The sequence below is a fragment of the Halichoerus grypus genome, chromosome 4, assembly GCF_964656455.1.
Source record: "Halichoerus grypus chromosome 4, mHalGry1.hap1.1, whole genome shotgun sequence".
Classification (NCBI taxonomy): Eukaryota; Metazoa; Chordata; class Mammalia; order Carnivora; family Phocidae; genus Halichoerus; species Halichoerus grypus.
The window spans coordinates 181,244,439-181,269,611 of record NC_135715.1 but is presented as its reverse complement, the minus strand read 5'-3'; the positions used below and the strand labels follow the sequence as shown (position 1 = coordinate 181,269,611).

Sequence of the window (25,173 nt, the reverse complement as noted above, 5' to 3'; positions counted from 1 at the left end):
TAGAGTGCCCACAGAGCACTGAGTGGCTGGAGGAGGGGCTAAATGGTGGGAATAAATTGGATTTCTTTTAAGAAATGCCCATGAAAAGAATTTGAGGAATTATAAAATTATAAGAAATTACACTGAAATTGGGCATGTGGCAGAAGATGTAAGTGGTGATGAAGTAGCCATTAGAAACTATTACTGGAGACTATATTATCACACATGCACTTTTTTTGTGAGCTTGCTGAGCTCCAGAACCTCGTTTTATATATTTCAAGTGCTCAATGATGTTTTAGATATGGATACTGCAGTAATGTTATCCATACTAACTTGCTCCCTATTTAAGCTGGATCAATTCCAGATCAATTCCAGAGGTATGACTGAATAAATGAACATGGCAAATACCCACCCAATAAACATTTCATCTGCATACACAGGTCTAAGATGGCTGGATTTTTTTGTTTTCCTTTAATGCCTCCAGAATACTTGAGATACATGCTGAGTCATTTAATTGGAATTAGGAGCATATTGAAGAAAGAAAAGTGTCAAGTTTCCTCTTATTCAGTGGCTCATCTGTTTAGGGCAGAAGCCAAGTGGTGATTGAGGACAACTGAGGGTCACATAACAAAATTGAAGCATCCAGGTCCTCACTATTCACCCGTGCGTGAATGTCAGAGATCACTTCCGAAGTTGAAAGGTGTGTGTGCTTTTCTCTGAAAGGTCCTTACTAATCTTGTTTCTCAGCGAATAAATACAGCAACGGCAAAAGTCAACTAATTTAAACTATTGCTTTTATTATAATTACACGGGAGCACAAATAAATAAGCACAAAAGTATTGTAAAATATTGCCAATGCACTAAAGAAAACAAATTGTTTTCAAACCACATCTGGTTACTTCAGTAGTATCAAAGTACATTTATAATTACATATTACCTAAAAAAATCAAGTACAAAAATTAAGAGAAATTAAAACATCAGTGTTTACATTATTATGTATATAGAAATGGCTAACAACACGTGAATAGAGAAATCTGTTAGCTAATGCTTATTTGCACAAATTTTCAGGCACATACCTGACATTTTTAATGAGTTATGAAAAATGTAATATGACATTCAGATTCTTAGATACGGTAAACATATTATGTTGGAATGGATGTTAAATGGTTTCTTTTAAAAACCCTGTCTTTTAAAAATGTAGTGCCATTATCCACTAAAAAACATATTATTTTATATCATTTCTTCAATAGCTATTTGTTTTAATTTCTTGAAAAGAGCAAGAAAGTAAACGTACAACTGCTAAATACGTAAACACATTTTTAGTGCAAGATAACAAGACCTGTGACTTTACTGTGCTTTGTTTTTTATAATCACAGTGCACTTTACACCAATTGCTACACTATAAATGTTAACTCAAGGAGTTCCCAACAAAAGAAGTGCATACTAAACATTTTCATATATATTATATACAGTATGTATACTGTATGTGGGTGTATACACATGTAAATGTGGATGTTTTTAGGGTGGGCAACCCAGTCATATTTGGGAACAATTGAACACTTCAAAAAGATCTTCATCTATATTTGATTGAGATTAAATCCAACACTATTTCTGTAAAGGTGTTTCCCCTTAAATTTGAAACTTTGTAATATTTAAAGGGAAATGTAATCAGGATTTTTTTTTTTTCAGGTTACACACATTTTGCTACAATGTAATTGACCCAAATATCAAAGGGTTTTAAATCAATCCAAACAACAAGCCACAATGTTCAAGTCCAACATGGTAAACGTGTTATCCTTTTACTGAGTTACATAGACAGCAGTACGTATCCTATGTGTACATATAGAGTCTTATACATAAACATATTTTATACTTAGACATTAACTTTAATATGTTTTAGTATTTTATTTTGACTGTACACTTGATCTGGAAAAAAAGAGAGAATACCATATATAAACACATAAGAGATGTCAAACACGTGATATTGTATAACTGCTTAGAAATAATTGGCTTTGTTCTGAAATTTTAATGATTGCATAATTAAGCTCCTTGAAGGCAGGGACCATATCTTTTTGAATATTTAATTCCAATGCTTCACAGAATTTTGAAAAACAACTAATAGATAAGTTTCTCAACAATGAACTATTAATAATAAATTAATAAATTGTCCACATTCTACAATTAGCTATCTATTCTCCCATTGAGGGAAGATGTAGTGAGTTAATCTTAAATATTATAGGTACTGTTTTTCTTCAGTTCCATTTAAATTTGGGGCACAATGAAGTAGGATTTGTTATTCTATTGTACTTCTATTCCTTTGAAAGGGTAAACTGTCTCTCATCTCAGATTACCTACTGCTTAAATCACAGGAATTTTTTTTTTTTTAATTTCATAGGTAGCCATAATTAGCTTACAAGCTCTTTTCTATTTTAGGGAAGTGAATCACTTTAACATATAAGTGATTAAAATTGCATTGTTAATGTGCATTGTTCTGATGTCTTATTTAGTTAGTTAAAACACTAACCTGAAAGTGTTTAGTTTTATTGACTTGATTCCTAAATTTGCTCAAAGAGTCAAATCAAATTATATGTGGGGATGAGGCCTAAGCCAGAGTGTAGTAAGAAAAATGTTCCTCTATTCTCTAGAAGCATTCAAGAAAACGATTTGGAACCTCCATGTCTGAAGTCCCAGTGTCATGATTTTGAAAAGGGAGGTTGTATCTCCTTGTATCCAGACAATTTCCATATATTGGAATGTGTATATTCTTTAAAACTACAAAGGTGAACCTCTTAATGTTTTGTTTTGCTTCACTTTCCCAAATATTTTGTATGGGTGATCATTAACCTTCACTTAAACAAATTGATCACTCACTCCAGACATGCTCCCACAGCATGAATACGTTCACATGAAGACCTACCGTAACAGCTCAGAAGGTGCTGGCTTCTGGCACTGAACAGAAATGCAGGATCTCCCTCCCATCGATTCTAAAGAAATTTGTCTCTTGTGTGCTAAGAAGTTTTTCCCATAGAAAAGCATCTTGCTGACAGCCAATAAAATTCTGTTTCTGTAAAAGCTGTCAGGAAAAGACCATTTCTCATACGTATGGGCTCTTCCCACCTGATAACCATGCCATGATACCATTTGTTCTTTGGCACTGATAAAAAATATGGGCTTTATCTTTCCAGAGTGTTCTGTCAACGGAATGTTTTATCATCCGACCAAATTCACAACTGACGTGTCCTGATTGACTGCCCCCAGAGAATAAGCTGATTTTTCTCCTCTATCCTAATGACCTTTTCTCCATATAAAGAAACACAACACAAAAAGAAAAATGATAGAATGGAACTCACCACGTGGGTGAAGCTGCAACGAACAGTGGGTCAGGCACCCAAGAATCGTTATTGAGTCAAACATCAGTGAAGCTGCTTTCCCAGATCTTTCAATGACTCCCCATTGAAAGGAAGATTTGGAGAAATTAAACAGAAATGGTTGCCTAAGGTCAGATTTTCAAACAAGCTGCCTTCTCAGAAAATAACTTGCTTGAAAAAAAGAGTGCATGAAACCTGGCAGCAACATGAGTTTGGCAGAACAAATGGGAATGACTGAATCCAACACAAGTCATTTCAGTACCTCTGTTTCCTTCTTGACAAGTGGCCAGCATTAAAAAATATCTTCTGCCTCATTCAGAGAGATATGGGAAAAGATTGGCATCTGAAAAACACACTTAGATATGTTACTGAAATATAAATTTCAAAGGAATTATCCAATCATTACCATACCGAGCCTGAATATACATATACATACACCCAGATCACCATAAAGATGCTGAGAATTGATGTCTTCTACCCGATTGACTGACTCGAGTATATGTAGTCATAGAAGTTAAATCAGGCTAACATCCTGGGTCCTAAGCACATTCTATTTCCATTCTGATTTTATCTTAATACATCTTCATCACTCTTAGATTGGTACTCCATTGATTGTTGGGTTTGAAACATAATCTCTAACCAGTGAAATATGGCAGTAGGATTTACTTAAGCTACTTAAGATCTCTCCATGATTTCCTGTACTTGTGATCCTGCTTCTTCTTCTTCTTCTTCTTCTTCTTCTTCTTCTTCTTCTTTTTAACCACCTCAGTTATACAAGCGAAACCTAAAACCTCAGTAAACGTTTTATGTATACAGTTCTCCTGCTGAATACTCATTCACGCAAAAACAACAGATACACATGCTCCCACTTACCCTTTTTCCTTATTCTTTCAGAATTCTAATTGGACATCAAAATATACATTGATTATAAAAGATTAAAAAATTATTTTATAACATTTCAAAGGCTTGAAAGGAACTATTACTGATAAAGCATCACTAGGTTTTTAGCAATAGAGATTACAAAAATCCCCTCACTCCTTTATATTTGGTTTTATCGAGCAGCACTGTACTATTGCTGTCAAAACCCTTACAAGGAAAACCACTATGACAATAACTTCAAACACATACCTTTTCTCTCAGAAATATAATACTAAATTGATTGTTAAAGAAGAATCACATACTGTCAATTTTAGGAAGCATAAATAGTAATTTAAATATACAAAATATATGAGATAGTTTCCTTTTTATCCATCCGTGGCAATATTTATATGTAACTAACAAGTTATTCTTAAAAGATATATAGGAATTTGTTTAACTTAAACTTTACCACCACATAAAATCGAAGCCACCCCATCCATCCCCTAGCCCCTGCATTTCCTGTTTCTTCCTTGAAACAAAATAAAATAAAAAGTGGTCATAATTCTTTGGTCATGGTGTCAGAATCAGTAAGAATGGATGTGATGGTCCTGCACAGAAGATTACGACCCAAAAATGTGGTGATAACTAGTTTGAAAAACTTAAGAAATTCTAATTCATTAATGGACCTAAATTTTGCAAAAGATTGGCGTTTAGTGTACTAAAATATGTAAACGTATCTGTCTGAATATTTATTTCTCATTTTCTAGGGGAAACAAACATACACGTGAAAAGTTACTTAAAAATAGTGATGGCAGTGGTTATAAAGCCACTGGAACCACTTTCTTGAAAGCAGTCGTGCTATTTAGCTTTCGATTCCTTGTTCCTTCCATTGTCACAGTGAACCCTGGTCTCCTCCAATCAGATCCATGATGCAAGGACACATGTCCTGAAAGTCATTTCTGAAGGAAATGTTTTCTGCTGGGATATCCAAATATATCCTAATAACTTTCTCTGGAGTCTGACTAACCATTGCTTAGTATAAACAAGACAATATTGAAGAGAAATTCTTATAAAGCCAATGTAGCAAAAATATTGGTGTTGATGTAATGTGGACGTCCAAATTATGCATCACATTTGTATTCATTTCCCGTCAAACCCTTAAAAACTTACAAAGCAACAGATGTTCTTAACGAATATGATACTTGACTTCTACATTACTAGCACCAGGTCATATATTATGTGATTGAACATGATTTACAGCTGTGAGCTCTCATACAGAAGCCAAATGTGGACAGAAAAAAAAAATAACATCTTAAATGCAAAAATTAATAATAAAAGGCATCAAGGGATTACATATAAAAGAGATAACAAACCAGTTAATACCGAAATTATATCATCTAGTAAAACTCTTGATATTTCTGTAATTTATATACGTATAATGTGTATTATTTCAGGTGTCACCCATAAACTAGTAAAATATTTACATCTTAATATCTTTTGGATTCAAAATAATCCGGGATAAATAAGTGTCTTAATTGCAAAGATACAATTAATATACATTTTATCAAGAACTTGCCATGAGTAGGCACAGCTTCCCGTGGGCTTTCCAGGGAAGCATTGGCATTCCATTCTGACAGAGAAGATATGTAACAGTTACTTATCGCATGACTGCGTTGACCTCCCTCTTCGTGTAAAGTGATGTGGAGCTCCCGCCGTCCTGTGCACAGTTATATGGCAGTATCCCAGAACACCGTTTGCTGCTTAGAATAGGGTGGAGGGCTGTACTTCTTTGCCCCTGCGTTCTTCTTCCAGCTGGGCAGGATAGGCATGCTATCCTGTTTGCAAAGCCCCTTTTCCGTTTTCTGTCTAGCTTTTATTTCCTTGCACAAGCAACGCTTTTTCTCAATCATCTCAAGCATTGTATGGTCTCCATGAAACCACGGCATGCATGCCACCTAGCAAAAAAGAAAGAGTGAATACAGAAGCAAAAAATGGAATGAAAGCAATTTCTTTCTTTCTTTTTTTTTTTTTGCACCGTGCTAGTAGTTGTTTCGAAAAATGTCAGCTGTTTATCTTTGTAATTCTTACAAAGCGAAATTAAAGTTTGGGAACTATAAATAAATTTTGTACTTAGGTAAACTTTGTGACATATTCAAACAATTATTTGGGCAAGAATATTTTTCCAATATGTTTCAGGAGCTCACAATATGGAAATGACCCTTTTTTTTTTTTAAGATTTTATTTATTTATTTGAGAGAGAGAGAGAGCACAAGAGGGGGGAGTGGGAGAGGGAGAAGCAGACTCCCTGCTGAGCAGAGAGCCCGATGCGGGACTCGATCCCGGGACTCCAGGATCATGACCTGAGCCGAAGGCAGCCGCTTAACCAACTGAGCCACCCAGGCGCCCGACCCTTTCTTTTTTTAAAGCAATTTGCCTAGTATTTACCTATTACTTTTATGTCAACTCCATTGTCTTATAGGTCCCAATGTATCTAAGATCAATTATCGGAACTACTTTTCAGGAGATCTCAGATGAATGTGATCAGTTTTGAAGAATTTAAAGACCATTTTTGTTCTTGAAATAAAACTTGGGTTTGTTTATAAAAAGCATATGAATTAAGGCTTTTCATAATTCTTCTACCAAAATGACTTTGCATGCATCTAATGCTTGGAATTTAAATGTTTAAATAATTTTTTGCAAAGAAATTCTTCTATATTTTTTGATACTTCAGCAAATATCTAAGTTAGAATCATTAGCTTGTGCCATCATACTGACCCAGGCCCCAATTGATTCCAGCATTTTAGAAAAACAGATTCATCAGGTCAATTATGTATCAGGAGATGATTCAGAGCTGATTATATACTGAAGTATATTTCTGGACAGATGAACGCTGATCCCAGGTATATGTGGTCATGTCCCCTAATAACTGTTCTTTAGAAGAGACCTATAGAGTTGAGTCTCACACAAGGACAGCAATGTGATTGGGCCATGAACCCAGCATGAGGAAGCTTCCATTTAATTGTCTAAGCAAATCTACTCTTTGACTTTAAGGGTTAAATAGCTCATTTGGAGTCTCTGAATTAGATGTTACAATTTTAGTATAAAAATCAGAGCAAATACTTAAATAACATTTACTCTATACCAGATCCCATTCTAAGAACTTTGCATAGTTTATTAAACTCACAACGATGATGCTCTGAAATAAGTACTATTTATTAATGCATAATGATGAGTAAAATGAGATTTAGAGAGATTTAGTAACTTGCTTAAGCTTACAGAGCCAGCAAATGGCAGAGTCGGGATTGGATCCCAACAATCATTTCTAACACTGTGCTTTTAACAACTATTCTGTACTGACTTTCAGTGTATATGTAGATGTGGAAAGGATTGAGAAGATAAATTAGTACAACACCCTCAATATATAGATGAGGAAGCTAAAACTTCAAGAAATTACATATGTTGCCCAAAGCCAGGCAAGTAAGTTTCTGGACTTGAACAAAGCAAGATTGACATTCTCATGATTCCTAATCCTTTATGGAGGGGGTCTAGAGCTAGAAGACAAGAATTCAAAACATGGATGTGTCAAATTTCTCCCAGTCACTGCACTTCTTGGTTTCTTTATCTGAATAACTGAACTGGTAATATCTCAATTTCAGTAGCTGGTGTAAGGATTAAATTGGATGATGAAAGTGAAATCATTTTTCAAAACACTAAACCACTGCCCAACTATTATTATTGTAATACTGACAAATACCTAGGAGTTTTCAGTACCTGCTCTCTGTCACACATGTGCAAAGAGCTCTGTATATGTTACATTAAATCCTCCCAGCCACCCTGAAAGCTTGGATGTATCTATATGCTACAAGTAGGAAAGCCGTCTCAGAAAGTTTAAGAAACTAGATCAAGGTCACAGCTTACTACATGTAATACAGACCTCTATCAAACTCAGATCTGTCTGACTCCAAAGTGAATATTCTTTCTACTACATCTCCTGATTATTATCTAGAAATTATAGTAATAGTTATTGTCATAGATGCTACCATTTCCAGACAGTACTCAAGAAATCCAAATATATTTATGGCTTTATGAGAGAATAAATAGTGTGTATTAAATAAATCCAAATCAGTATTTTGGACTTGGAGTCCAGAAGATGGCACTCTTAGATTAATATCTTGTATGTGCCTAACTTGATATAAAGTTCCTTGAGAAAAATGAGCTGTGTTTTATGGCCACCAGTGTTTGGTTTTTAAATGAAATTCTAGATATTTGTTAAATTATTCAAAAAACCAATAGGCTTTTGTCCCAACAGAACATCGCCAAAGTGGCTCAGAAATTTTTCAAAAGATTTTTAATATTTTATAACTCGATAATCCATGCAATAAAAATACAGTAAGTCTATTTTGGTGGAAATACAAGCAAAATTTATTGAGTGACTATAAACTCTTAAAATGGATTTATAACATAGAATTCCCAGAGGGCAGGCCCCAAATTTTATCCACCAGCAGCCCCAACATGCAGAACCATTAAGCTCTCAATATAAGTTTTATGAATGAATAGACGCCACCATCATTGAACAGTTTTTGTTAACTCTTAGAAAGCTCACCAGATCATTTTCTTTTAGTAAAATCTCACTGGATTTTACACATTCCAGCAAAATTGCAAAACCTCCAACCTTCTTTCAGGTAAGATATGTACAGCATCACTTTGATATTTGCATTGTATTTACTTTTCCACACAAATCTTTTATCATTTGTTACTTAATTTTCTTTACTATTTAAGAGTGAGAATCAGCACATGTCACTGCAAAATAATAATTCTCCTAGATTGCTCTAACAACAGTATCTCCAGTATATTTCATAGTAGTCATTACATTTCTGGTATGTAAAACTGCATTACTATAAGTGTGTATTTTCTGACAATTAGAAGTTTGTACTATATAAATGTGTCAATTTAAGAATAATCCATTCTTTAAAAAAATCTAAAAAATAAAAGTTTAAGAATAAAGAGTTATAAAGTATGATTTCCATATTCTTTACATTTTTATTTTAAAATAATTAAATATCCACTTGATTGATATAATGGTTTAAAATATTAATAGAAGAAAATCAACCTCTTTTTTTCAGAATGCTTATAATATTAAACTATTTCGGTGGTCAATACAAATTCTGTGAGAAAGCGTTAGTCAATACATCAATGATGGCTAGATAGTCTAAGAGAATTTAAATACAGGTTATTAGAAAATAGCCAATTCAAAAACTTTTAAATTTGAATATTTTAATAAATCTGTTGAAGAGTGCTATAGAATCATCTCATATTAAGCTATTATTGAACCTTTTTTTTCTCATTTAAGAAACCCAAGAAAGTTAGTACTATATTAAGACGAGATAAATCCTTTTTGAAAGTGATTCATTTTTGGGGAAGACAAATCTACTTCTCATGTTTACTTTTATATAGCATGTGTTTTTCTTTTTTTTTTTTTAAGATTTTATTTATTCATGAGAGACAGAGAGAGAGAGAGAGAGGCAGAGGGAGAAGCAGGCTCCCAAGGAGCAGGGAGCCCGATGCGGGACTTGATCCCAGGACTCTGGGATCATGACCTGAGCCGGAGGCAGATCCTTAACTATCTGAGCCACCCAGGCGCCCTAGCATGTGTTTTTCAATATTTCTTTCTGGAAAGTGCATGCTCTCTTTAATTCCCAGAATTAAACTCCAACGTTACCTACTATGGCCATTTACATGGCAGAATCTTTCCCCCTAAAACAAGTCTAAAAATTACATTTCACTCTGACAGTAAGATGCTTCAATTTATTACCTTGTACATAACAAATAAGATATTAAGCAATTATATGACGTGTGTTAAGAACACTACCCACAAAATATTTCATGACTTTGTTGCGTTTTTGTTTTGTTTTGTTTTATCACCAAATTCTTCAAAGCTTTTTAAAATTTAGCTGTAAAATTCCATTTCACCTCACCCCAGAGTTAAAAGAACTCTGGGTTTGATTTACAACAAGCATGCATTGGGAGACAATTGTAAGACAATTGTTCAATTGATATGAATACAGTTACATCTATTGGACAAGATTTTCATATTAACATGATTCAGCAGAGGTAATATTCTTCGCTAAAAGTTGATAGGGATAAAATCAAGTGAACCTCTTCCTTAAGGTAAAACACAAATCCCCCATCCCTTATGTGCAGGCTCCACATAGTGACATCTTTCCAGAGAGTACAGTATAGAAAGGGGGAGGAGAGTAACTTAACAGTGGATAGCCTGGCAAACACTACCTACACACACCAAGTGATGGACAGTGATTAAGCGATGTTGATCATACGGACCCTGGATACGATATTATGAGAAAGGCACACTGCCTCTGTGTTCCTCCTCCCCATACCCATAATATCAAACTAACCATGAGAAAAACACCAGACAAACCCAAATTGAGAAATACTCTACAAAATACCAGCGCAGAAATACTCAAAACTGTCAAGATCATCCAAAATATAAGGAAATTCTGAGAAACTATCACAGTCTAGTGAAGGCAAATGAGACATGATAACTGAAATTAACTAATGTGGTATCCTGGAAGGGATCCTGAAACTAAGAAAATCCAAATAATGAATAGGCTTTAAAAATACTCTTTCAATATTGATTCATTGGTTGTGACAAATACAGCATGACAGTGTAAGATACTAACAAAAGGGGAAACTTGCTGTGGGGTATATAGGAACCCTCTGTGCCTTCTTTACAGCCTCTCTATAAATTTAAAACTATTCTAAAGTTAAAAAAATATATTTTCAAAAATCACCTGAAGAGACTACATTCTTTCCAAATGCTAATCGTAACTTATCTTTCACTCTTTAGATGGAAGCAACATGGTATAATGGAAAGAGTTCAGGACTTGATTGGGATCCTCATTGTTACGTGACACTGAAAAGTTATGTATGTCTTTGAACTTGTATGCATTTCCTCTATACATTGTATATATATATTGGTACATAATTCATATACACATAGTATATACATTTGCATATACTTCATATATATTTATGTATATTGTATATACTTTATGTATACATTGTGTGTATTGCTACACATGTCATACTTCACATGGTTGTAGGAGGCAGTGAACTAAATAATGCTAGCAATTGGATTGAGAAACTGTAAAGTGCCAGACACTGCTAATGGTCTTAATTACTAATCCTTTAATACATGAAGAATAACATAAATGTCAAGGAGTCTTTAACTTACCTCAATCATTACTTTCTCTAGGAAATAAACTAAGTACTTCCCTATATTGAGTATATTTTATCCAAAGAACAAAGGAATGATAATACTGTTCAGTAATACATCTCCATACATTTTTTTAAATATTCAATTGCCAAAATATGTAAACCATAAAGAGATAAAAATACTCTAAAATAAGCACTTCTACACTAGCATTTCAACACTAAAAATGACAGCAGAATGAAGTTTATACAAGCAGGCATATCTCTATCCATTTGATTTTTGTACCTCATGAGTTAGCATGTAAAAAATATAATAATTTACCAAAGATTTAGGGGACAAAGCAATGCCGAGCAGGTGCCTTGTTGGCCTCAGAATTAAATTCAACTATTGTGAATAAGATTTAATTTCTTAAACAATAGACCTAATACCAATATTAATTTTCAGATGCTCCCGGGCAGGGGTGGGGGTGAGAATCTGTTCCAGGCTGTTCTCTCTGTGACAATTTCTCCACCCCTATAACCCACATTATGAGAAATCATTTCCAATTAGGTGAATATAAGATTTAATCTGGCTGAAAAAGAAATAAAAGTCACCAAATTTCTTTGAATTTTCTCTTTACCCTGCAGAAAATTTCTCCAGGAGAGCATGGATAGCATTAGTGGGGCAACAGGGAAGGACAGGCATGAAGGCTGGCTGATGAGATTCGAGAAAGGAACGCTAAGTCTTCCGTTATTATGGGGGATAGCGAGTCCGCTACATCTGTGCAGTCCTCATCCTTAGGTGTCATGAGGGCGGCCAGAGGTGTTAGTGAAACTAACATTGAAACTCTTCTTCCTCTCACATGTAGTGGGCAAAGAGATTGGTACTTTAGTAACAAAACATACATAAAAAATAACATGTAAGTAACTGTGGCCTTTTTATGTAGATCTTCAGGATAATGGACAGGAATTGGCAAAACACAACCCACTTCCCAAATACAGCCTACTGCCTGTTTTTGTACAGCCCATGAGCAAGAATTTTTGTTTTACGTTTTTAAGTTGTTGAAAAAAAAAAAACAAAAGGAGAATATTTTGTGATACATGAAAATTATATGAAATTCAAATGTCAGTGTATACAAAGTTTTAACTGGCACACAGACATGGCTATTTGTGGACGTATTGTCTATGGCTGCTTTTAGGTTATAGAGTTACGTAGTTGGGACAGAGATCACACATCGCACAAAGCCTAAAATATTTACTGTTTGCCGCCTTATAGAGAAAGTGTGATAATCTGCTATGTAAGTGGCCAATTAACCCTTGAATTATGCATATTTTGGAACTGTCTAATAGAAGACCAAAAGGGATAATATTAATATTGATGCTATAGAAGGGTCTATAAAACAAGTCAAGAGCATTGATTCATATGTGCTCACATATTTTTCATATCAAGTTTGGCCCATTAGATTTGAAATCAGCTCTGACAATTAGTTTAAAGGATATATTTGAGAATGTCAACTACACATTTTACAATTTCATCATCAGAAGGAATAAAAAGAATGTTGGAATTAAATAAAGTGGATTATCTGGGGTAAATTCTCTAGGTAAGAGACTTAGTATAAGGTCAGACCCTTGTTTTAATAACCTTGAAGTAGTCATCTGTGATGTGTTATTGTAGGAATTTGACTTCAATATAAATGTTGTTTTGAGAACTTTAAAAAAAATGATTCTAGTGAATTATATTTGTTTTCTTCTTCTCCAAATATATTTTGGGAAGAAGATTTCAGCTTTACATAGTTTAGGCAACAATATAGGTCCTCAATAAACCTTCTGAAAGTGACATAACATAGAGATGGAAGGGTTATAATTACCCTCACTTGTTAGCAAATTCACTAATAAAGTTGCTTTATTTCTTATCAAATAACAAGTGATCAAGTCCATGTTACTTGATCCTTACACAGAAAACAAACAAGCAAAAAACTTGTCTTTTTCTTTTTTTAAGATTATTTATTTATTTACTTATTTATTTATTTGAGAAAGAGAGAGAGATCGAGAGTGAGCATGATCTAGGGGAGGAGCAGAGGGAGAGGGCCAAGCAGACTCCCCACTGAGTGTGAAGCCTGAGGTGGGGATTTATCCCAAGGCCCTAAGATCAGGACCTGAGTCGAAATCAAGAGCCAGACCTTTAACCGACTGAGCCACCCAGGTGCCCCCCTGTCTTTTTTCCTTGAATGAGTAAATTTTGCTCCATGTATCTATTATAAAATAGTTGATATTTTTAAAGCCTACAGAAGTGACCCAACATCATATTTTCTATGCTCAGTGTTTGAAAGGTACAGTCAATCATCCATATGGCATTATAATTACTTATAAACACCGTTTGTTCAACTTCCAAAAGTATAAATTCAAGGTCAGGAAGATGATTCTACACTAGCTGATTTTTTTTCCTTTTTTTTTTTTTTTTGTATGAAGGCCAAAGTGAAGCTATTTGAACAGATAATACAAGCGTGCAATACCAAAAAAAAAACCAAAGTATGCAGTACCAAAAAAAAAAAAAAATAGGTAAAGTAAGTGTACAATACAAAAAAAAACAGATAAGTGTGCAATACCAATAAAAGATATAATATGTGTGCCATATCAAACAATGGAGAATCTAAATATGCAATACAGAACATAATATAAGGTGAAATACCAAAAAAGTGGGCACTTTTCAATTTCATGGGCCTGGATTTGATCCCAAGGCTTTCAATCTCATTTTGGTAGTGTTGCCCAAGTTAGTTATTTTGTTTTCTTGCCTGAGTTATTATGGGAATTAAATATTCCTCATGTTATATTTTAATGCTATTATTTGAAACAATAGCAACTTTGGTATATCTTTAGCTTTTTTGATAGTTTTTTGCCTGTATTTTTTTTCCATCTTTAATTCTGATTTATTGATTGGGTGCTTCTTAAATTATTCCCCTGTACTCCTCTCTCATTCATCAACAACGTTGACTCAGAACCTATGCTTTATGAAAGAATTATTACACAAGTTAACAACTGAGGCATGTACTGGAACTGTAGATTTTACTTCACATGCCTAAATTCTACTTTAAAATATAAATATATTGATAAAATGAGAGCAACATCTTGATTTCAGAGCTGCTTTTGAATGCAACATCATGGGCATACATTAACCACACCTTCTTTTTCTAGATCTAAAGATCCCTCTTCATGTATAAATTCTGATCTACTACTAGGCATATGAGAAACATCACATGTTGGTATTTCAAGCCATAGAAGCTATTTGTTTTTACATATTTGTACTTGCTTACATGATCAATTATGTAAAACTCACTAATCAAAAAGATATAAAAATTGTAACTTAAGACAATTACATGGCTTTTTGGTGACTAGCATAATAAAATAAAATAAAATAAAATAAGTAAAGACAAAATAGAGCTTTAATGTTAATGTAGATTGCTCATTTTTTCTGCCTGAAAAATGAAGACAACAACCAACTCTTCAGTTTTATAGTGATGTCCTTTAATCAAGACCAAGTCACAGGTCATATCCAAGGACAGAGGTTGATTTTAACTACCGTGCTACACAGTGACAAGTGTAACTGATCCCAAGCTCCTCTAATACACTGTGCATCTTTCTCAAATAATAACAATTCTATTTTTGTGTGTGTTTGATTTCCCATTTTCTTTTTTTTTTTTTAAAGATTTTATTTATTTATTTGACAGAGAGAGACACAGCGAGAGAGGGAACACAAGCAGGGGGAGTGGGAGAGGGAGAAGCAGGCTTCCCACAGAGCAGGGAGCCCGATGAGGGGCTCGATCCCAGGACCCTGGGATCATGACCTGAGCCGAAGGCAGACGCTTAACAACTGAGCCACCCAGGTGCCCCTGATTTCCCATTTTCTTAAGAGACAGTATAAGACAGATGAAATGGATAACATGACCTGGTTTTACCACTTATTTGTTGTGAGATGTGGGATAAGTCACCGAACCTTCCTGAGGCCTTGTTTATCTGAGAAACGAAAATAATAAGACCTCAAGTATGTTGGGAGGAATGCAGGTGACTTAGCATCTATTACAAAGTGGGCACAAAAATATAAGCTCCTGGGGCGCCTGGGTGGCTCAGTCATTTAAGTGTCCAACTCTTGATTTCGGCTCAGGTCGTGATCTCAGGCTCGTGGGATCTAGCCTGCGTTGGGCTCCGCGCTCAGCATGGAGTCTGCTTCTCTCCATCTCTCTGCCCCTCCCCCCTGCCATCTCTCTCTCTCTCAAATAAATAAATAAATAAATAAATCTTTAAAATTTATATATCTACAAGCTCCTCTACCCCCAGTAGACTGTGAGCTCCTTGAAGACAGGAGCTCTGTTGTTAATCCTCATGTCCTTAGCCGTCAATACAATGGAAGTATGTATTAAGTACTCATGCGATGCATGAATTAACAAACAGGTGACTGGAAGGGTAATGCTCTCTGAGTGCTTTCAGGAAAGGCACTTTGGAAATTTTTGACTTAATAAATGATTTTATTTCACTTTGGTTCGGTTGAATTCAGCAATATCCTGAGTGTACAAGGTCAAAAAAATTATTTCCTACAATTTTTGAACCTCAGGAGCATCGGACCTCAAACTCAGCCCTCAATTCCAGGTGAGCCATGCCCTGGATGCTCTATAGTTGAGAGCATCTCTCTCAGACTCTGGGGTCTTTGAATCCTTGGGGCCTCAAGGATTCATATCCTTTGAATTGTGGGACCTCAGAATCCTTGAGCCTTTGGCTCAGGTTAAGTGATACACCTATGGTCCCTAAACCTTGGCATGCCCTTACCATCCCTTGGGAGCTTGTTAAAATGAACATTCTTAGTCACTATCCCCAGAGATTCTGCCTCTAGGTTCTGGTAAAGTGGGTCTCAGGCAACTGCATTCAAATGGTCCAAAAAGCATTTAATTCCCCTTCAGAAATGTTTCTCAAATCTGTCATCTACGTTTACATCTCCAGTGTCATGCTCTTCATTCGGCTCCTGGACTCTAATGCTGCACTTATAATCCACCAGCCACACTCTGCCCAAGTGCTGTGAAGCCCCCATAAAACCATAGTCCTCAATGGCTCCCCATTTCCTGCAGAAAGCAGTTCATGCTCCAGATCCATCACAAGTGAACTTCAACATTGTCTTTTCTGGCTAATTATTTTTCCCCACTGTTTACTTCATACTCCTGTCATACCAGGTTATCATAACTCACCCAACACCACAAGCACATTACTTGCTTCCATTCTTTAAATCAAGCTATTTTCTTATTCTGGAACTTACGTTACAGTCTTAGACACTTTTTTCAAGACATGATAATAAAAACAAATTATTCATTATGTATACCTTTTACGTTGCCGTTGTATTATAATTGCTCACATTTGGTTGGGTTTCATTTTTTAAATGCTGTAAGTAATATCTCAATACTTTATGACTTTTTCCTTCAGGAATCCACTCACACAGTAACACAAGTCAAGGGTCTGAACATTTTAAGGCTTTTGATGTAGATATAGCTTATTTGTCTTCCAGAAAAGTTAAACCATTTTCTGTTCCCATAAGCAGTGTGGGATTCATGTCATGTTAGCACTGGTTATGTTACCAACAGACACAAGCAAGCAAACAAACAAAAAATCCTGTAAATGGTATGTGTCTAGAAGAACACTTTGATTTCTACATTTACTTGTATTAATAGTGAGTTGAATGGGCTTGAATATTTCCAAAATGTTTAATAACAGAACAATTGATTTAGCCTGAGTTTATTCTTTTTTTCTCCCTAATGAGGTGGTAGTTTTACTTACTAATTTATACTTTTTAAATAAATTTGGGGAATTTATGTTTTATTTATCATAATAATTTCCAATGTTTGGCACTTTATAGTCATTTATGTTATTACAGACAGATGTTCCTAATTTTTACATAGTCAAATCAATTGTTTTTTTTTTCAAAATGCCTCCATTTTTTATTCTTTGAAGTCCCTGCCTTTTCAATAATCAATAAATATTTTATATTTTTCAAGGCTTATAAACTCTTTAATTCATCCTTTACTTCTTTGTTCGTACTTCTCCTTGTCGCTGAAAATATGTTGCTTAGAAAGGGTAAATATATTTAATATGAAAAATGAAACAGAAAGTAAAACACTGAAAGGACAGATTTTACTTCTTAATCCTCCATGAGATAAGAATCTACTTTTATTTATTTCAAATATTTCATCAGCTGTTAAAGCACTATTTGTTAATCATCATGGTTGAGTCACATTTCAAATTTTAGAAGTAATTCTGTACTATAATCTCATTTTATGAGGTGATAGCTGGTGTGACATTGTTTGAATTATATGTATCAGTTCTACTTTAACGAAAATAATGTCCAAGTGAAAAAACTGTGCTTCCCATCTTGAAATTGCTCTGATGGAACCATTATCTTCTTGAACCATAAATCTATATGCATACTCACATACACACCTAATCAGTCCTTTGCATAAAAAAAAAAATACTGTTTCATTTTCCAGCTTCAGATGATGCATATTTTGGACAAATGTCGTCTTCCAGGTTGCAATTTATTGTAACAGTCTTCTTAAGTGTTTCACTTAGGAAAATATTTAACAATTGTGTTTTAAAAAATCATTATAGTTCATTAAAAGGAAATAAAAATCTGTTTTGAAGACTGTTTAGAAGTCTATCATTAAGCAAATACACATGCACGCATAATACATACTCATACATTTCAGATATATTCATGAACATATGTAAGCATATATATATATAAATATGTACCATACATTAGTGTACATATGTATTTGAATATATTTGTGTATATGTGTATATGTCATACATCTATGATTAAATTATCGAAAATTTCTAGAGATCTCCTGCTTATCACGTTGTTCAAAAAATATAATTCTGAAAGTTTTGCTAAGGGAATATAAGTGTCAGTAATATTACCGAGGAAAAAAATAATGGTCTACAGCTAATAAAATCTCATATCGAGATTATTGATTGATCTCAAGGAATATCAAAATATTCTTGAATGCTTTTACAAAGGTTCTAAAATAAGTGAGGAAGTTATATTCACCTTCGATCAAGTGACTTTGCGGTGAAGGACTGTCACAGTCTAAGGAACACCAATAATGCAATAAGCAGCGACTGTGATTTATTGTGCATAAACCATGTTCCAGGCACTCTGTAGGCACTTAGCATATATGAATTCCTTTAAAGCTGAATAATTCTATAAGCATGTCTTATTGCTATTTTTTAAATGATGAATTGAGGCTTGAAGAGGTTAAGTAGTAGCTACAGCATCATATTCCTAATAGAAGGCAGAACTGGAATTAGAATTCAAGACTTAAAATACAACAAATGTTAAAGTTTATGCTCTTATCATTACACTAGATTATCGTACAGCTAATTATGACTAATGTGGCCCAAACTGGACACCACACACACACACACACACACACACACAGATTCATTATGGTACTTTCACTTCATATAGTTAATGACTTTGGGAAGTGTGTTGGATTAAATAAAGGTGGTAAAGCTTGTTGCTGAAAGATGAAAAGATTGGAGGATTTATAAACTACCAAAACTTTAGTGGAGAGGGGAAACTGTGACTTTATTATTTGTAATATTTGCCATTACTGTCATCACCACCACCTTCTCATCATTGTTATTAAAATTATGGGCACGATAACCAGTTTCCTCTCAGTGGGCAAGGCAGCATGTGAACACTCACCTGCTTCATTTCACTCTAGCCGTACAATAACCCTGTGATCACCATTTTCTGGACGAGAAAATCAAGTTCAGAAGAGGTTAAAGATCACTTAGCAGCTGCTGGAGAGAGATTCCATACTGGGTGTGAAAGGAAATTAACAATAGAGCGGAACACTACAATCTCCCTCCCTGGGTCAGACCCTCTATCGACAGTGCAGGTTCCTTGCATCTAACCCACAAGAATACACTCAGAAAGGCTTGTAATATTTTCACTTGATTGTCTTGAACATCCCAGGGTTCGACTGCAAAGGTATTTCTTCTCTGCTCTTCACTTTACCTCCCTTTTGGCTTCCTTCTTGAAGACGCAACTACTAAAACGTTTAATGGATGGGGAGTCCTGATAAGAGATGTGTCCAAGTGGTGAATAATAGCAATTTTGATAACAAGAAGAATGATGATACCTTTCTTGCTATAGAAAAATAGCTCTATCTCATCTCACTTCCAAATGGCTCACTCACTGGTAGTACTTCCATATAATTGTATACTGAGCATGCATTACCTGCTCTGGATACTACGCCACAGAAGTCCCTCCCTCTGAAGATATTTTTCTTTTTATTTCATCAACCACAACTGAAGTTCATTTCAATAAACAACTTTTTCCTCACTTCCATGGCGGCAAACGATGTAGTCATCCTTCCACACATACTTATGCTTCTCCAAGTATTTTCACAAATATGGTGAGATATGTCTCCTGACTGAGTTACACAAATGTTACCTGATTCAATGAGTTGCATTAGGAGAAAAAATAAAAAGGAAAGTGAAAAAAAAAAAAAGTAAAAAGCTGCATAAAGGAAAAAGGCCAGGCATGTTTTTTATACCACCATGAAAGAAGATGCTAATTGCATCAAACCATCATTTCACAAATTCTTTGTTGTAGCAGAATTTTAGAGAACAAAATTTCACCATCAAGAAAAGTAAAGGTTCTAAACATTGTAAATGCATCACATTTTCATATTACCGTATGACAACTAAATGCAAAAAGCAAGTTGTCAAAATTGGGTGTTAACTTTGTATCTCTTATGAAGAAATACAAAATGCAAATTGTCAATTGTATGTAATTTGGCACATGTTCTCTGGCGAAAGACTTGTCAAACATACAGTGGAAACCCATCTATCCAAAAATGCACCATCCATCTAGTTGTGAGTGACACGGTATCTGCATCTTTACACGTGTAAACAGAGCATACCTACACATGTAATAAGTGGATTCTTCTGTGCAAGGATACAGAAAAATGCAACGACTAAGAAATAATGATAATATTACATGAGAAAGAATTGATTTGTCATTTAATTCTCAAATGCCTGAAATTGCCTTAAAGTGTTGCTGTTTTAAAATGTGGAGAAAGTGGTGAAGAACACCTAATATAAGCGTCAATGATATATGATGTGATATATCATATCATACATCAAAATGCAAGATGAGGGTTTTCAGAGAAAAGCTGATTTATGTCACATATAAAAATATTATGTCTACGTCCATAGACAGGCCCATGTATGTTCTTAAAAAATATATAATATAATACAATATAATATAATGATAATTAATAACATGGTTATAATGTTAGATAATATAAAATTAATGTCAATCGTAAAATAATACATGAATATTGTATGATATTTAAAATAGTATAAAATATTAAATAAAAATATATATTATTCTTGATTTGGCTTTTTACCACTTTATAATTATAAAACTCTTTGCCCTTGGAAAGTAAAAAGGCTATAGAAAAATTTTGATACATTTTCTCCAATTAAAAAGACACAACATATTTCTCAGCAATTAAACCTAATAATGACTACAGATATAATTTCAGCTGTTAATTGATTAAGCTAATTGTTTGTAATAAAGGAAAAAAAAAACCCTCTGAGCAGGTTTCAGAATTAATTTATGTTTTTAAATGAGCAAGAAGTTTATAAGTAGAATGCCTTAAAGAGACATTCCCTTAAGGAGCAAACAGTATTACAAGATAAAATTCAATTACAAGAAGTATATTGATGTTTTTCACTAAGTATATTCTCTTAATCGCTTACATTAGCATTAATTTAATTTCAAGTTTAATTTCATTACAAAATATTGGCTTTTAATAGTGCATATGGACTTGACCACAGATAAATTAGGGAGAGTCACATCTCAGTAAACATTTGTTTTCTCTAGCAAAAGAGAGGAAGGATCATAGGCAAGCAGAATATGCTAATCTTCAAGGAACAGACCTTAATAATAATCACTGGAATAGCTAACAATCATTCTTAGTTCTCATAACTTCGAAGGAAGCTGGGTAAGTACATAAAATATATGTTTTTCTTCACCAGAACGCATTGCTCAAGATGAGCATAACTTTCTTAGAAAGGAGAAACACGCTTGCGATCACAAATAATTCTGAAGCCAGCTTTGCTGTTTACTAACTATAGGCCAGTCTTGGCCTCAGGTTCCTGCTTCTCTCCTGCTTCCTGGGGTTTACTCACTGCCCAAGAAGACGTCCTTCAGAGCAGCTACAAAGGCAACAGGGGGCTCAGCTGACTGCTGTCTGGGAGAGGGATGCCCTGTGTAAGATGTGCTGGGCAAAGAAATAAACAAGGGTTTCCATTCAAGTCTCAGATTGAATGTCTTGAAATCTAATTATCAGATGAAAGGCTCTTATTTGCTGGTAACACATTTCTCACGAGGGCAATCTGATGCAGTCGGCTAAAGTTTGGAAACTGGAAGGAATTGTTTATTAAATGGTAATTAAAGTTTTCACCATTGAGAAATGCCAGCTAGTTTAAAAATGTCTTTTCTAAATCAATACTTAACAAAACGTCCAGGGTTGTGACACAAACATACACTCTTTCTTCCTGAGAGTGACTGGAGGTATTACCTGGAAATGACTCTGCCACCCCCCACCCCTCCCAGCACCCACCTTTCAGAGAATTGTGTATGAGCCATAGTATCATTCTCTTCGATACATAAGGACAGCTTAAGTTCAAAAGTGGAATCAGGGAGAAGGAGAAGCAGGTTTCCCGCTGAGCAGGGAGGCCAATGTGGGGCTCGATCCCAGGACTCCGGGATCATGACCTGAGCCGAAGGTAGATGCTTAACGACTGAGCCACCCAGGTGCCTAGGAATTGCTTTTATCATGCCCTTTATCTGCCTTGAAGCGTCAAAGGGCTCCTGTTGTCAGAACGTTGTGTCTACATAAGTTAGGTTGCTATTGAAACACGTGGACCTTATGGTCACATCTGTTTTCATGATCTCATTGCTTACAACTCCTTCCTAAGAACTCTGGGCTCCCACATCATTCCCAAGTCAAATCAAAAGATGATTTCTCTCAACCAAGACTGTTAGATGTCCAAAGATGTGACATGCCTATTACTTTTGAAAACTGGAGGAATCCTTTTCGACATTCTGATCTAAGAGCCTGAAGAAGCAACAAACACAGCTTCAGAAATCCATATTTCATAACAGCTGAAATGACAAGCTTTCTTCCACCCCAGGTTAGATGGATGCAAACCACTCAGAAATAAAATATGAGAGGGGGAAAAATGAAAATCAGAAAGACAAGAGGGAAGCAGGAGGAGATGGGTGTTTTATAATAGTTTGTAGCTGCCAAAGGTTCAAATTGAATTGAGGTGGCCTAAAAACCATACTACTACTTTCATTTCTTCCTTCCCATTTCAACTGCTCTGCCTATGGTTCTCCACACTTGCTGACATAAAAATAATTATAAATGCATTGGTTACCTTCTAGTATAATAACCATATGTTACTCACCAAAGACCTTAGAATTTCTCATGGGTGTAGGCAGGACCACAGTAGCTAATAATAAAGAGCCTATATCTTTTAGTAATTTTATTTTTCTTGGAATACCTTCCTCAAGACCAAAATTTGGTGGACTTTTTTTTTCCTATTCATATCAAATAAATGGTTTTCTAGGTTGGTTCAGAAAGGAGAGTTCTGAAGCTCAAGACCACACCTGCTGTGAATGGATGGTGTGCCTCCTTCAATAAGTGTTCAAAGAACAATGAGGAATAGAGGATGCTTCTCTGCAGTACTAATGGCAGTTGAGTTGCTAAAAATGGTATGAACAACCACTAACGCACATTAAGCACAGTTAAGGTGCCAAGTGCTTTATATATGCTCGATTTACTCCTCGGATCAGCCTTATTGTAAGGTAGCTATCAGATGCCCATTTTACAGATGAATAACTGAGGCTCTCACTGAGCAAATAAGTGGATGGAAATAGAGTCTGAATTCAAGTGAACTAACTCCACATACCCTTTTAAGTCTTACACCATGTGGCTCTGTTCTTGGAGTAGTTGTGTGACTACAGTACAATTATAAACATTTTAGGTTACATATCTATCACTGTTCCTGGAAAATAGAATGTGACCAATAAGTGTTAACTTTCTTTCTCTTACTATTTCACAGATTAAGTACCTGAGGCATTACATTGCTGTCCAAAGATGCACCACCGGGCAACATAATAGCCAAATCTAACTCAGTGCCCCATGGCTTCTCTCGGATTTCAATGACCCCTCAGTGATTCCTAAGACTTTAGACACTTCAGGGATCAATCTGCCTTTGCACCATGGCTATTACCATAATTGATGCATTTATATCTACAGTAATTATTGGAGACCTATATATACTCCCTTGTAGTTACAAAGGACCTTGTGACTGAATTCTGTGTGTCTCTCTCCAGACAGATACAGATCTTTCATACGTGATCTCACTTTCCCCATCCCTCACCTGTCAACTGGAGGCAGCAGATTCAGCAGAAAGGACAGATGTTCTCAGGAATGACAGAGCCACTCTTGGGGAGAAGCCCAGCTTTGTCCAAAAATCAGGAATAGTCATCAGTCAGGAACATCCATATTGGATTTGTTTGATGGAGAAACTTTTTTTTTTTTTTAAGAAAAAATACTAAAATTTTGGACTATGTCTGTTTTGGAGCTCAGCTACTCATCTAATCCACAATCACATATGTAAAAAAGCACACAAAGCGTATTGCTATTGCTATTGGACAACTTGTATTCTATCTAATCTTTTCATATGGCTATAGCCAGGTCTAGGGTGCAATGACTCAGAATGATATTTTCCAATAATTTACATCTTATTAAAAAAAAAAGATTTCTATGGATGGAGACATATCTAATTATGGAAATGACATGCAATATAATGATGAGATGACCTTTTAACATACTTTTCTTTTTATGAATGTGTAGGTTCAGAATTACAAAACAAACCCTAGTCTTTTAAGAGCCAACAGTCCATTTTCAGTTTTCAGGGAATAAATCTGCATTGGAGGGAACATTGGGGAAGTTATAAACTGCCTCAGCTTTTTATTTGTAAAAATAGGAATGCTAGTCTCTATGATAATCTGATTATGTGGGGTCAATGAAATATAGCCTATCCTTATAATAAAGTTATACAAGTAAAAGATAAATCTCTGCAATTTAAAGATTTATGTTCAAAAATTCCTTGAATTAAAAAAATATATATATCTTGAGAAAATTGAGCCCTAGAACTCTAGAAAAATATAAATTATTGTCAGCCGAATAATTCAGGGAGAAGTGCCATATTTGGCATTGGTGGTAAGACAGGGTCTATGAATGAACAGCGACCCCTTGCCAGTGTAAGAAAACCCCAGAATCAACCCACACTCCTGTACTCTATTAGTACTATCTTCTAAGGCAGGGCCTTTCGAAATGAGAGCTTTTTCCATACTTTTAAATCTGAGCAATGTTTTAATCTCTGCCAAAGATGTCTTTGGCTAATGAGGGAGAGAGTTATTTTGTCAAACTTCATAACAAATTTTAGAGGCTTCCATTGACCTTTGGACTGGAGGCCCTGGAGCTCATGAGAGGTTATACTGCTAAAGCCAAATGCTCACTCATGACTTACAAGACAAGGGAAAATGCTAAGAGGTAAACTGGACATTGCAGTCTGTCAAATACAATGCTAGCTACTCTGTAGATCACCTCACCTCACATCTCCATTT

At 35.0% G+C, this 25,173-nt stretch overlaps 1 protein-coding gene across 1 annotated transcript in view; it reads right to left on the bottom strand.

Annotated features, from left to right (window-relative positions):
- Positions 1–768: 768 nt before the first annotated feature.
- NYAP2 (neuronal tyrosine-phosphorylated phosphoinositide-3-kinase adaptor 2) overlaps positions 769–25,173 on the bottom strand; it is a 260,638-nt gene continuing 236,233 nt past the window's right edge. The window contains exon 8 of the mRNA XM_036092197.2: positions 769–6,160. Coding sequence (XP_035948090.1) covers positions 5,933–6,160 — 228 coding nt within the window. The 3' untranslated portion in view covers positions 769–5,932. The remainder of the gene's footprint in view (positions 6,161–25,173) is intronic.